The sequence below is a fragment of the Sparus aurata genome, chromosome 24 (genome assembly GCF_900880675.1).
Source record: "Sparus aurata chromosome 24, fSpaAur1.1, whole genome shotgun sequence".
Lineage (NCBI taxonomy): Eukaryota > Metazoa > Chordata > Actinopteri > Spariformes > Sparidae > Sparus > Sparus aurata.
In genome coordinates this window covers 22,001,133-22,013,134 of record NC_044210.1, presented here as the reverse complement: position 1 = coordinate 22,013,134, position 12,002 = coordinate 22,001,133, and the positions used below count along the sequence as shown (strand labels likewise).

At 47.2% G+C, this 12,002-nt stretch overlaps 2 protein-coding genes across 5 annotated transcripts; one reads left to right on the top strand and one right to left on the bottom strand.

The window, feature by feature from the left end:
• The first annotated feature begins 1,098 nt into the window (after positions 1 to 1,098).
• Positions 1,099 to 6,895, top strand: fbxo3 (F-box protein 3). Of its 3 annotated transcripts, none has more exons than XM_030409219.1 (12): positions 1,099 to 1,244; positions 2,293 to 2,382; positions 2,682 to 2,845; positions 2,975 to 3,089; positions 3,157 to 3,361; positions 3,629 to 3,674; positions 3,811 to 3,895; positions 4,013 to 4,135; positions 4,227 to 4,342; positions 4,462 to 4,569; positions 4,657 to 4,739; positions 4,932 to 6,895. In XM_030409219.1, the coding sequence occupies exons 1-12, from the start codon at positions 1,153 to 1,155 to the stop codon at positions 5,073 to 5,075; spliced, it is 1,371 nt and encodes a 456-aa protein (XP_030265079.1). In that variant the 5' UTR covers positions 1,099 to 1,152; the 3' UTR covers positions 5,076 to 6,895. The 3 variants fall into 3 exon arrangements, with proteins under 3 accessions (XP_030265079.1, XP_030265078.1, XP_030265080.1); XM_030409218.1 differs by having other exon boundaries at positions 4,929 to 6,895; XM_030409220.1 differs by lacking the exon at positions 1,099 to 1,244 and adding an exon at positions 1,255 to 1,403 and having other exon boundaries at positions 4,929 to 6,895.
• A 331-nt stretch (positions 6,896 to 7,226) lies between these two features.
• LOC115576642 (chromosome alignment-maintaining phosphoprotein 1-like) lies at positions 7,227 to 11,911 on the bottom strand. Of its 2 annotated transcripts, XM_030409208.1 has the most exons (4): positions 11,778 to 11,870; positions 9,533 to 10,859; positions 7,999 to 8,775; positions 7,227 to 7,727 (listed from the first exon to the last, which is right to left on the bottom strand). In XM_030409208.1, the coding sequence occupies exons 2-4, from the start codon at positions 9,957 to 9,959 to the stop codon at positions 7,339 to 7,341; spliced, it is 1,593 nt and encodes a 530-aa protein (XP_030265068.1). In that variant the 5' UTR covers positions 9,960 to 10,859; positions 11,778 to 11,870; the 3' UTR covers positions 7,227 to 7,338. The 2 variants fall into 2 exon arrangements, with proteins under 2 accessions (XP_030265068.1, XP_030265069.1); XM_030409209.1 differs by lacking the exon at positions 9,533 to 10,859 and having other exon boundaries at positions 11,778 to 11,911.
• Positions 11,912 to 12,002: the final 91 nt, after the last annotated feature.

The window sequence follows — 12,002 nt, the reverse complement described above, 5'->3', positions numbered from 1 at the left end:
TGTACCTGATGGTGGCGCCAGAGGGAATGAAAATGGGTCTACTTCCTGTTTTGTGGCTTCACAGTAACACTGAAGAGATTTGACGGTCTGAGCATCTCTGTGACTGATCGGCAGTGACCGGGTGAACTTTTGTTCTTCAGCTGTGTAAACGAACAGCTGCTGGGGTCAAAGGTCGGGTCAACATCAGGGTTCAGATCCTGTCCCCTTTAGTCTGCCCACACCTGCACAACTGTGAAACAGTTCAAACAACACAAATGAACATCATGAAGTGAATAAAATAAAGTAAAAAGTGAATTTAAGTGAACACGTGCTTTAGTCCCTCTGAGTTTCTGTCTGACTCAGCACAACGCCGAACAAATATTTACTCTTAGATACGGAGGTGAAAGTCTGTCACAGAGTTTGATCAGGTGGTAACAGACAAACACTCTGCCTGTAGTTTAATACAGCGATGGAAGAAGTATAACATTAAGACAGAAGTGAGCCAACCTCTAACTCTGACAGGGATCAACTCCCTGATCAGAACGTAAAGGTTCCTTTGGGCTCAGGTTCTGCTCGAGAGAAACTAAAGAGCCGACCGATCCAAAACAAAATGGAGTCTATGTCGGGGTTTCTTCTAAAACGACACGGTCATACAATGAGACAAGTCTTTGAAATCTTATGAGAAAAAGTTGACAAAGAAACTCGAACAAAATAAAAAACAACTAAAAGGAATTCAGAGACACAAAACAACAACTACAACAATTAAACCATCTAAAAATGACCCAAAACAACAGTTCAGACTTAATCCGTCGACTTCTGCTGCTCATATTTTATCTAAATCTCAAAACAAAGGTGAACCTTTCCCACTGAACACATTTCCTGAACATGACTCTGCTGTTTTTCCTGATTGATCCGTCTTTTCTAATCGAAGTTAACCTTTTTCCATGTCTCAATGTCACGTGTTACCTTCTGTTGTTGTTTAATTACTTTCAGAAAAGTCACCTGAGAGCGTGCAGTGGAATAAATGAGCCTGATATTAAGTGTTAAACCTTTAAAAACAGAGTTGTTCTCGTATCTGATGGTGCTGCACGCTGTCAGCAGGTGGCGCTCGTCAACCCTCGCGTTGTTTAGCAGACGCCATTAAAAGCAGCAGAAGAAGAAGCGGTGCTAACAATGGCAGCTTCCACGGAGTTACGGATGGACCAGCTCCCTTCAGACCCGCTGCTGCACGTCCTGTCCTTCCTGGGCTTCAGAGACCTGATCCAGTATGTATCTGAGAGCCGGTCCGCCCTCAGCACCGAGCTCAGACTGACAGGAAGCAGCGTCTGTTTGTTAAAGAGCGGAAGTAAACAAGCTGCAGCGGGCTAGCGGCTGCTAAGCTAACAGGCGGCTAACAACAACACGAACAAACGGCAGCAGTGAAAGTGAGCCGAGCGACAGACAGCAGAGATCGATCCTGTTATCGATCCGAAGTTGGCTTAATGAAGTTACTGTCATGTTGTCACGCGAGCTTCTGTCGGCTAACAGGACACGCTAGCAGCTCGTTGCCCTAGCATCTAAGCTAGCTGTTTATTTAGTGCTAATTCCCAACAGAGAGGCAGAAAGAGACGCTGCTGTTGTTTCCTGACAGAAGTCAGCTCAGGCACAGACAGACAGCAGCTGTCATGTAGCATCGAGCTAACATGGAGGTCACATATAGATCCTCAGCACAGTTAGCAACATGCTAATAACTGCTGACTGTTTGTTTACGTCTGTTAGCCCGCAGTGGACACTTAACATTATTACATTTCATAAAGTACTTCTGTTATATCAGACTGGATTTTAGTTACTGAAGGATGATTGTCAGCTGTGGAAGAAGTTTTCACATCACTTAAGATAAAACAAGTACTGAAGAGTATAAACTGAACCGTAAAGCAGCACTACAAACATGTAGTGAAGGAAAAGTAGTTGATTAATGTACTAAACGTGCTGATGAATAGTGTTAGCGACAATAGTGAAAACACCAGTTGTTGTTATTATTATCATAGTTTTATAATGATACAGAGAAACGCAGAACGTTATTTATACACATATGTTGTATAAGATGTAAATGTTTGCCTTTGAATGATTATTCAATAATCAAACTATCTGCTGATTACTCTCCTGTTAATCAATCGATCAACCAGGAGTTAATTTATTCTGTCAGGTTTATTGAATAAGGAGCGTTCAGTCCATCAAACGTCAGAAACATGAAGACTTTGAGAGGGTGTTTCTTATCTGTCCTCTCAGAGTGTCTGTTGTCAATGTGCTGATTAATGTCTGTCTCTCTCTCAGTTGTAGTTTTGTGAGCCGGAGGTTGAATGAGTTGTCCAAACACAACCCGCTGTGGAGAACACTCTGCTCCAAACACTGGCTGCTCTCAGAGTGAGTACTGATCACTGTACCAACACACTTCTTCTCTAAAGCTCTACCAGCTGCAGTCAGGATGGTTTTAGCTTAGCTTAGCATGAAGACTGGAAGCAGAGGGAAACTGTCAGCCTGTCTCTGATAAGAACACTCAAAAATAAATGAACTAAGAGACACAATGATTACAAAATATCTGATTTCCAACATTTCACTGGAGCTCTTTTAACGACAGTCATCTTGTTGTGTGAGTGGAGAATCAGCTCTACCTGCTGTTTGTCTGCATTAACAGTCGGGTGTGTGTGTGTTTGTGTGTTCAGTGCGGACCGGCTGCAGAGCGGTGTGTCCTGGTACTGTCTGTTCAAACAGTACTACAGAGACCTGGGCCGCTACATGCAGTACTACCCGGTGCTGAAGAGAGCCTGGGAGCAGCTGAAGAGCTTCCTGCAGCAGACGTGTCCGCGCATGATCGCCTCGCTCAAAGGTGACGTGACACGGCGGTGATGACAGATGGACTGTTAAACCCTGCAGGCGTCCTCCAGCTGCTGTGTTGATGTTGTGTTGTTCTGTTGTGATCCTGCATCTTAACTGATATGTTGGTTGTGCTCATCAGAGGGCGCCACTGAGGTGGAGCTGAACGACATCGAGGCTCAGATCGGCTGCAGACTTCCAGACGACTACCGCTGCTCGTACCGCATCCACAACGGACAGAAACTGGTGATCCCGGGGTCGGTATCAGTCTGAAGAGTCTCCTCCAGTCTGTCTGTCTCTGTCTAACTGTCTGTCTGTCTGCAGGCTGATGGGCAGCATGTCCCTGTCCAACCACTACCGGTCGGAGGTGCTGCTGGACGTGGAGACGGCGGCTGGAGGTTTCCAGCAGAGGAAGGGGATGAGACGCTGCCTCCCGCTCACCTTCTGCTTCCACACCGGACTCAGCCAGTACATGGCTCTGGAGCCGGCGGAGGGACGCCGGATGTTCGAGAGCTTCTACCCGTGTCCTGTACGTAAACTTCCTGTTCTTTCAAAATAAACCTCACAAAGAGTGCTTCTGTACAGACCAGACACACGTGGAAAACTGTAGACCAAATCATTAGTGATGAATTTTATTTGAACGTCTCTACGGCAGCTCAGAGCGGACAAATGGATAAAAGAGACGCAAGCGACTACAAAGACACAGTTGTGTAGTAAACTACTGAATAAATATGTTAAATATAAGTGGAGTGCATTAAAGACTTAATTAAAACATATGAACTGTCTTGTGTTTCAGGATCAGACGGCTCAGGATCCGTCAGCTATCGACATGTTCATCACAGGTCTGTTCCTCCAGGATTCTGATCTTTAGTCCGATTTTAACTTCCTGTAAACAAACTCTGACTTAAAATCAGCTGATGTTGTAGCTACGGGACTCCACAGCAACATTAAGAATAATAAGTTTGTGTGTGCGATCAGGTTCCTGTTTCTTAGAGTGGTTCACGACTTACGTCCACAACGTCGTCACAGGAGAATATCCGATCATCAGAGACCAGATCTTCAGGTAGATCAAAACTCTGACCTGCTGAGCAGAATGCCTCTTTTCAACAGATTCAACTCCTTGATCTGAGCTGTGTAAGCGTTCTTTTAACGACCGGCGTGCTCGTGATTGTGTCCGCAGGTATGTGCACGATAAAGGTTGCGTGGCGACCACCGGTGACATCACCGTCTCCGTCTCTACCTCCTTCCTGCCAGAGCTGTCCTCCGTCCATCCACCGCACTTCTTCTTCACCTACCGCATCAGGTACGGCCAGGAGGCGTTCTCTTAAAATAACATCAACCTCACTGGCAGCCGGCGTCCATCTTTAACAGCGAGGCTCCTCGTGTGTTTTCAGGATAGAGATGTCGAGCGGCGCCTCGCCTGAAGCCGCCTGTCAGCTCGACAGCCGCTACTGGAAAATCACCACCTCCGACGGCAACGTGGAGGAAGTTCAGGGTCCGGGCGTGGTCGGTACGCTGCTCGCACCACATCACATGATCACCTGAACAGATCAGCCGAGGTCGGCTGATACCACCTGCTCAATCTGTGTGTGTCTGTGTCTGTGTGTGTGTGTGTGTGTGTGCGCGCAGGAGAGTTTCCGGTCATGACGCCTGGAAAAGTGCACGAGTACGCCAGCTGCACCACCTTCTCCACCCCGTCAGAGTACATGGAGGGGCACTACACCTTCCACAGACTGGGTGAGCAGCTTCGGTGATGTTTCATGTAATCTGAGCCGCCGTGTTCCGCTCTGTGATGTCGGTCTCATGTGGTCGTGTCTCTTGCAGCCAACAAAGAGGAAGTGTTCCACGTGGCCATCCCTCGCTTCCACATGGTGTGTCCTCCCTTCAGAGAGCCGGTGGTGCGGACGGTAAAGACTCCGCTGTTGTTCTGATCCTTCATGAGTTTAACTTCAATCAGTCCTTTAAACTCCTTCAGTAAATAACTTTGGAGAATAAAAACAAGTTATCAGACCGACAGAACAATAAAGAACAGATTTTGTATTTATGTTATGTGATGATAATGATGATGATGATGATGGTCTCTGGTGTCTCTGCAGCAGAAGGCATCCACCAGTTACACCACTCGCTTTGACGACCACGACGATGACGGCGAGTACTGCGACGGAGACGGCGACGACTTCGGCGACCTGAGGGGAATCAACATGGCTGCCCTGGAGGGGGCGTGGTGCCCTCGACACATCTGACCTCCGACCCCGACGCCCCCACTGCAGCGTCGTCAAGGAAACCAGACGGACTGTCAGTTATCCGGGTCTGATCGATGATGATTGACGGACAGCGCGGGGGGTTCTGGGGCGGGTTGTACCAACCGGAGCCAAACGGGACAGAATCGCGTCGACTTCCAGCCGTCAGTCAGATGAAAGAAAAAATGTGAATGAAGTTTTATAGAAAATATTTTTTGTTTGTTTAAACTTCTCTTGTTACGATATGAAACTGTTGGATGAGCTCCGACAGCGACGTCGTCTCCGGCTGAACGGACTATCGATACTGCAGGACACAAAATGGCCGTCGCCGTTGCTGCGACTTCCAGTTTAGATGTAGAAAAAATGCGTTGAGTCGACTCGCGGGTCCTCAGGAGAACATGGGTATTTTCTGGTAGAGGGTCAGACGTGCAGTGGGTCAGAAGGTTCTGGGTTCTTTAAACGATCTTGTATCTCTTTTCTGCTGCAGGAACCAAACGAGCCTCACACAGCCAGAACTCCACAGAAGTGGAGGCCGACCGGCTGTTTGATTGTGTCGTCCTCCATGTTGACTGGAGTTTCTCCCTCGTGATAAAGCTTGTGTTGGCCGCGTGCAGCCGAGACGCCAGCAGACACTCGCTGCTCACAACACTTTCCCCTCCTCCACTCAAACAGAATCAGGTGATCCATGTGTTTAGCTGTGCTAATGTGAGAGCCGCTAACATGGATGAAAATATTTCAACAAATTTCAAAAGATTTAAGATAAATTCTCGTAAAGACTTTCATGAATGAGACCGTCTGACCTTCATCTGGTGCGTCATCAGGTCAACGTGTTTGTTTGTGACAGAGTTCCTGCTAAACTGAGGACTCTGACAGCTAATTAGCAGTTAGCATGCCAACATGTGCAGATGCTAATCATCAGACTGGAGTGGTGTTTGTGATTGTTGTGTTGATGATCAGTAGAAACAGCAGCTTCAGAGACGACGCCTCGTTGCTTTCAGTCCCTGCAGTGGAAAAGAGTCAGACAGACGTTCTTCTTTTCTCCGGTGATGATTATTAATCATGTAAAGTCTTTAATCGCAGAGCTTTTTGTTGAACGGCAGGCAGAGTGTGATTGTCTAGAACAAACTTTATTTTGGTGGGGGGAAGCGGGGGAGTGTTTCCTGGTCACGTTTCGTGCTTCACATCGTGTTGACCACGCGACGCGTCGGCGGACGTGTCGCCGCTCTCGGACGATGTGATTGGTGGGTTTGTTTTGTATGTTTTGGCTAAATAAATAACAAACACAGAGACTCAGTTTACTGTCACCTGATCACTCTGATGACGTCATCAGGTACACACACACACACACAACAGCACCTGTTTAAAGTTACTTTCCATTTTTAACTAGAACATTATTTAAGTGTCGAGAGGTTTTTGTCCTACAGAACAACAAACCAAACGACCAACACACTCTGGTGAATAATCAGGAAGTATGTCAGCATTTAAGTTGACATTATGTTTGGTTAACTGCATTAACACCAGCCATGAGAAAACTCATTAACATGACAGATTAACGTTAACATCAACTAGTTTATTCTAAGTTCTGTATCGGGTCTGAGAGCTTCCTCAGGTCTGGATGAAGTCAGCAGACGTGGTCATGGATCGACACTGGAAGCTGCTTCTTCTTCTGGGGTTTTCTCCCTCATTGTCACGTTGTGTTCACAGCGACAGATTCTTCTTCTTCCTCTCTGACGCACATGCAGCAAACATTTAAGGCAGACGAGTTAAAAGTAGATATAATAATACACTTTGGTGGAAGCAGATTAAAGAATACAAAAGTTAAACGTCTTTTCACTTGTGTGTCAACACTAAAACAAGTCGATCAGTAATAATCAATGTTTTCAGCCTCTGATGAAACTTTCCTTGTTTATTTGCACATTTGTTCTGCTACAGTTCTGTATTTGACCTTTCTGCCTGCAGGTGTCGCCACTGATCACCTGAACAAATGAACACTATTCTAAAAACACCTGAAACTTTAATAATCTGCAACATAAAGTAAATGTACGACTACAGAAAGCAGTTAAAGTTAGTGTTTGTAATGTGTGACTCACAGGAAGAAGCTCTCAACACGTTTAACAAAATAAAAGCATCTTTGAAACAACAATCAAACAGCCGGATTGTTAAAAAAGAACTTTATTCACTTTAGAGTCTGTAACTACTGTAACATTCCAACTGTAAACTGGTTTCATCATAAATCACAGTAACGAGGAAACGGACGGAGTCTTCGTCAGTCGTCATCCTCTTCCTCCTCCTCCTTTATCACCACCGATGCTCTCCTCCTCTTCCTCCACACTCTCCTCTCCTCTCCCTCCTCCTCCTCGTTCTCCTCCTCCTCTCCCTCCCCTCCTCCCCCTACACTACCTCTCCCTCTTCCTCCTGCTCCCCCCTCCTCTTCCTCCTCCTCCTCCCGGGCGTTGCAGCGGCTGCAGTGCCTCCTGAAGCCTCCCAGGAAGTGCGACCTGAAGCAGCAGAAGGGGCAGGCGTAGCGTCCGGGCCGGTGGGCGGAGCTGACGTGCTGCTGCAGCCGGCTGGGGAGGAAGAAGGAGCGTTTGCAGTCCTTACAGCCGTACGGACGCTCCACGTCGTGGCAGCGCACCACGTGACTGATGGCAAAACCTGCAAGGACGCACACAGGGAGGCGTTACCCACAGGTTCACCTGCAGCGACTCACAGGTGACATGAAATAAATCTGCTGTCTGACATTTAAAGTGATTAATCTGAAAGATGTGTGCATTTGAATCCTGTTGACGTCTGATGAGTTATTAATTAATACAACATTTCAAGGCCTCCAAAACAACCAACAAAACAACCAAGTTTAACTTTAGACGATTTCGTATTAAGAGCGATCTCACTGATTCATCGACAGTGAAACTTTGTCACTTGGTACCTTTGAGTTTGGTCTTCCAGCCACAGATCAGACAGACGAAGCGGTTGGAGATGAAGCGGACCACTTTGGCCGTGGCCTCCATTTCCTCCTTCAGCAGCTCGGCGCTCAGCCCCGCAACCCCCTCCTCCTCCTCCGCCCCGCCGCCTGTCGCCTGTTTGGCGGCGGCGTCCCGTTTGATGGCCTGTGCGGCGTACGCTTTGGGAATGTCGTGTTTCCGCACCACGTGGTTGATGCCCAGACCTTTCAACTTGTTCTTCCAGCCGCAGATCAGACAGTGGTACCCGGCGCCATCGAACATCAGCACGCTCTCATCGCCTTCGGCTTCTTCTTTGACCGACACCGGCCTCTGGGGGGCGCTGTCTTCCTCGTGTCCCTCCCCTTCCTCCTCCTCCTCAGCCTCGCTGCTCCTCTTTGTTTTCTGAGCGTCTTTCTCCTCCTCCTCCTCCCCCTTCTCGCTGCCGTCGTCGCCTCCTCCCCCGCCCTCCCTCTCGTCCGTGCAGTGTCTGGAGATGATGTGTTTGTACAGTTTGGTGAAGTCTCGGCTGGTGAAGAAGCAGTCGGAGCAGTGGAACAGCCGGGCCGTGCTCTGGTACATCACGATGTTGCCGAGGCGACCGACCGCCACGCCGTCCAGGCAGGTGGGGTGAGTTGCCGCCATGTGGGACAGCTGGTGGGCGTGGCTCTTGGAGTAATGGCCACAGAGGGGGCACTGGAGGTGAGCCGCCACGCCGCCACCCGCTTCACCACGAGTCTGGATGAGGACGGACATGGCTGCTTCTGCAGAGGCGAGACAGAGACAGATGAAGTTAACACATTCAAAAACAACAAACATGGACGCTGTTTCCATACGTAGAGGCGTAAATGAGCCAGACGTCACGGTGCGTTTGTGCTCAGCCTGTACATCTTTATTTGTACAGCGCCAATTCACAACAAAGGTTGTTTAGGACACTTTCCAGACCGAGCAGGTCCAAACTAAACTCCTTAATTAATTTATATACAGCAACCAACATTTCGCTCATGAGCAGCAGCTGGAGAGAAAGAAAGAGACGGTCCGTACTTCTTCTGTTACCGCAGCAAAAAGAGATCGTCAGACGTTTTCTCTTTTTATTGGTGTTGGTGCAGAAAGCTGAACATGTGACAGTATAAACATCTGTTCTTTTGACTCTATCGGATGTTGAAATTGTTTCATTATAAACACCCTTAAAATCCACAAATACAATCAGTTTCATCAGTGTTGAGCAGAAAAGTGACTCCAGTCGTCTGATCCAACTCGTCCCGAGACGTCTGATAACGATGTCATTGGCTGACTTGTTCAACCTGTTTAAATAGTTTGAACATTAAATGTATTTGTGCTTGTCAATGCAACAGTAACGAATGTAAAAACAATAATTAACAAATAGGAGAAAACATAACATGATATAAATATTAATACTGTAGACAAATAGCTAACGTTAATGCTAATCAGCACATATGCTACCAGCTGGAAAAAACGATGTGTAACACAGGAAATAAATGCATTTACAGTTAAACTTACGAGGTCGGTCTTTAGCGTCTTGGTTAATTTTAACGCTGCTGCTGCTGCAGGAAGTAGCCGCCTGAGGCGCAGGCGCAGGCGCAGGCGCAGGCGCCAGCTTTCGTTTCTTCTCTGGAGGAGGTCGGTCGTAGCCCAGATAGAGCTCCGGATCAGGGTGCAGTTCTGTGGGCTTTTTATCGACGAAGTGGAAGGAGCACAGATAAACTCTCTTCGGGGGATTTTTTAGTCTCAAAGCCGCGAGCCACGCTAGTCTCCGTTCCTCCGTCTTCGGCATGGGGTGCAGGGCGTAGGGCGCAGGGCACGGACATAGTTTTCGAACTTGTTTATGTTCAACACAATAAGTTTGTGAAAAAACCTTCAATTTTCTTGAATTGTAGTGGCAACCAACAGCGGCACATGTTGTACCTGAGCTCATTTTAGAAACCATTTAGGATTAATGATATAAAGCTAGCTGTCTTGGGCTAGCTTGGTGGCGGCGGTCAGTCGTGCAGTTGTAAGGAACACGGAAACAGAAAACCGCTGGAGGAAGTAGTTCCTCTTTGGCTGCAGGTTTTTTTTTTTTTAAGGAACAGCGATCCGGGGCTGTAGTCTTGAATCTATCTTATATCTTTGGCCTCGTCCTCACCAAGACCAACTTTATTGTCTTAATCGTCCTCCTCTTTGGCTGCTTCATCTCCGTCCTCCAGACTCCTCTCGGAGTTTGGCGAGCACCTCCCGCCCGCTGGTGCAGGGTCGTCCCTCCCTGAAGCAGCTGATGAGGCGGTCTTTGCTGCCGTCAGGTTTCACTGACAGTCCACAGACTTTAAAAGATTTTATGATCAGTTCCACATCTGGTCTGTCACAGGCCGCAACCACCCAGTCCACCAGCAGTCTCGTCTATCGCAATGATGTTTTTCTCTTGAATCCTTTTTATTGTGATGGTCTTCCTGACATCGCCAACAAAGTAAACCGGTCTCTTTGTGAGTGGATCAGGCTCTTTCTGGGTCGAGGGGCAGGATGTCTCTGAGTGAGCGGGTTACGCTGGAGGAATCCTTATAGCCAGCGGTGCTCACCACAAACATCTTGCCTCCGTCACTCACTGAAGGGTAGATCTCTAGGAAGAGAGCTTCCTCCCTCCACCGGTGAGCCTCGCTCTCCTTCTGTCGGCCAGCAGCAGTCTAGCTGTCTTCTCTCCGGAGTTTTGGTCCGCGTACTGCAAAACTCTCTATTCGAACTCAAAATCAAATTTCCTGCCTTGGTTCCATCCTTGAGTTCGCCTTCAAAATTCCGAGACTTGCATGCCCGCTTCAACTATGAAGCTATCGCTATCTCGTGGCAGCCGCCGTGACTGAAAAAGGACAATAACACTTTGGATGAGAAACCCAGATCAACACAGTGGAAGATAACAAGAGTATATGTTGAATTTAGTCAGTAAAAGAGGTGAAAATGTATATTAAACTCAGACACTCTGGTAGTAAACCTCACATGGTCACTTTTAATGTAAATACTGGTCAATTCTGGAGAATGGTGCTTTAATTTGTTCTATCTTATCCATGTATTGTTTTTATTCTTAATATTTACTCCTGAACATCAACTTTGTGATTCTGTTTATGTCACAAATAAAGATGATTGAGTTTCTCTACCTTTGTTTTGTTCGCGAGCCTTTAACAAGAGTATACAGTATCGCTGAAACACTATATCTGGCCATGAAGAGTGGTGTGAGCCTTTATCTCTCTACTTTGAGATATTTTATGGACTAAGTGGTTGTTTGGAAAATAAAATATAATGATGGTGTTTGTTAGTAACAGCTCTTCTTTGGATTTTAAGATTGTTACCTGAACCTTATTTGTCACGTGAGCTTTATTTTCAGCTTATTTTGATCCAAGAAAATCGTCACACCAGACTCCATTTAGATTTCCGAGATTTTAATGAACACAATTTAACAGTGTAAAAATTCGGACTGGTTCTTATCTCCACATTAACTCCACTGTATTAACTTACTATTCTGCTATCGTAATAATGTAATAACAGTTAACACGTCCAGCAGCTGACCCACGCTTAGGAACCAGGGACGAGCGGATCATGCTAACATGCAGACTCGGAGGCTAACGCGCTAAAAGCACAATTACGTGGTGTAAAGTCCACCGACCCGCGTCCGCAGCCGGTGTGTCGGCGGGTTCTAAAGCTGCTCAGCCCGAACAACCGGGTCAGAACCTCCGGAGGTCAATTTAAACATTATTAAACATCGAGTTTGAACTGAACTCACCGTCCAGCTCCGGCCGCCGACGCTCACTTCCTGTTTACCTCCGACACAGCCAACCCGCTCGCTTCAGCGGCCTGGCTCCCGACCAATCACAGCAATCTCGCTAACCAAGCTCTCGTCCCCGTCTCAATTACCGCGAGATGTTAGCCCTGCAACAAAGCCACAGTGATTTCTCGGAATTAAATGGATACAAATGAATCTACCGGGTCAGTATTGATAACATAAATG

Coding starts and splice junctions, on each gene's coding strand:
- fbxo3 (XM_030409218.1), top strand. CDS start 1,153: ATGGCAGCTTCCACGGAGTTACGGATGGACCAGCTCCCTTCAGACCCG. Junction 3,675..3,810: donor TATCGACATGTTCATCACAG/GTCTGTTCCTCC, acceptor GTGTGCGATCAG/GTTCCTGTTTCTTAGAGTGG. Junction 4,740..4,928: donor GAGAGCCGGTGGTGCGGACG/GTAAAGACTCCG, acceptor GTGTCTCTGCAG/CAGAAGGCATCCACCAGTTA.
- LOC115576642 (XM_030409208.1), bottom strand. CDS start 9,959: ATGGTTTCTAAAATGAGCTCAGGTACAACATGTGCCGCTGTTGGTTGC. Junction 8,776..9,532: donor AGACGCTAAAGACCGACCTC/GTAAGTTTAACT, acceptor TCGCCTCTGCAG/AAGCAGCCATGTCCGTCCTC. Junction 7,728..7,998: donor CTGGAAGACCAAACTCAAAG/GTACCAAGTGAC, acceptor GCGTCCTTGCAG/GTTTTGCCATCAGTCACGTG.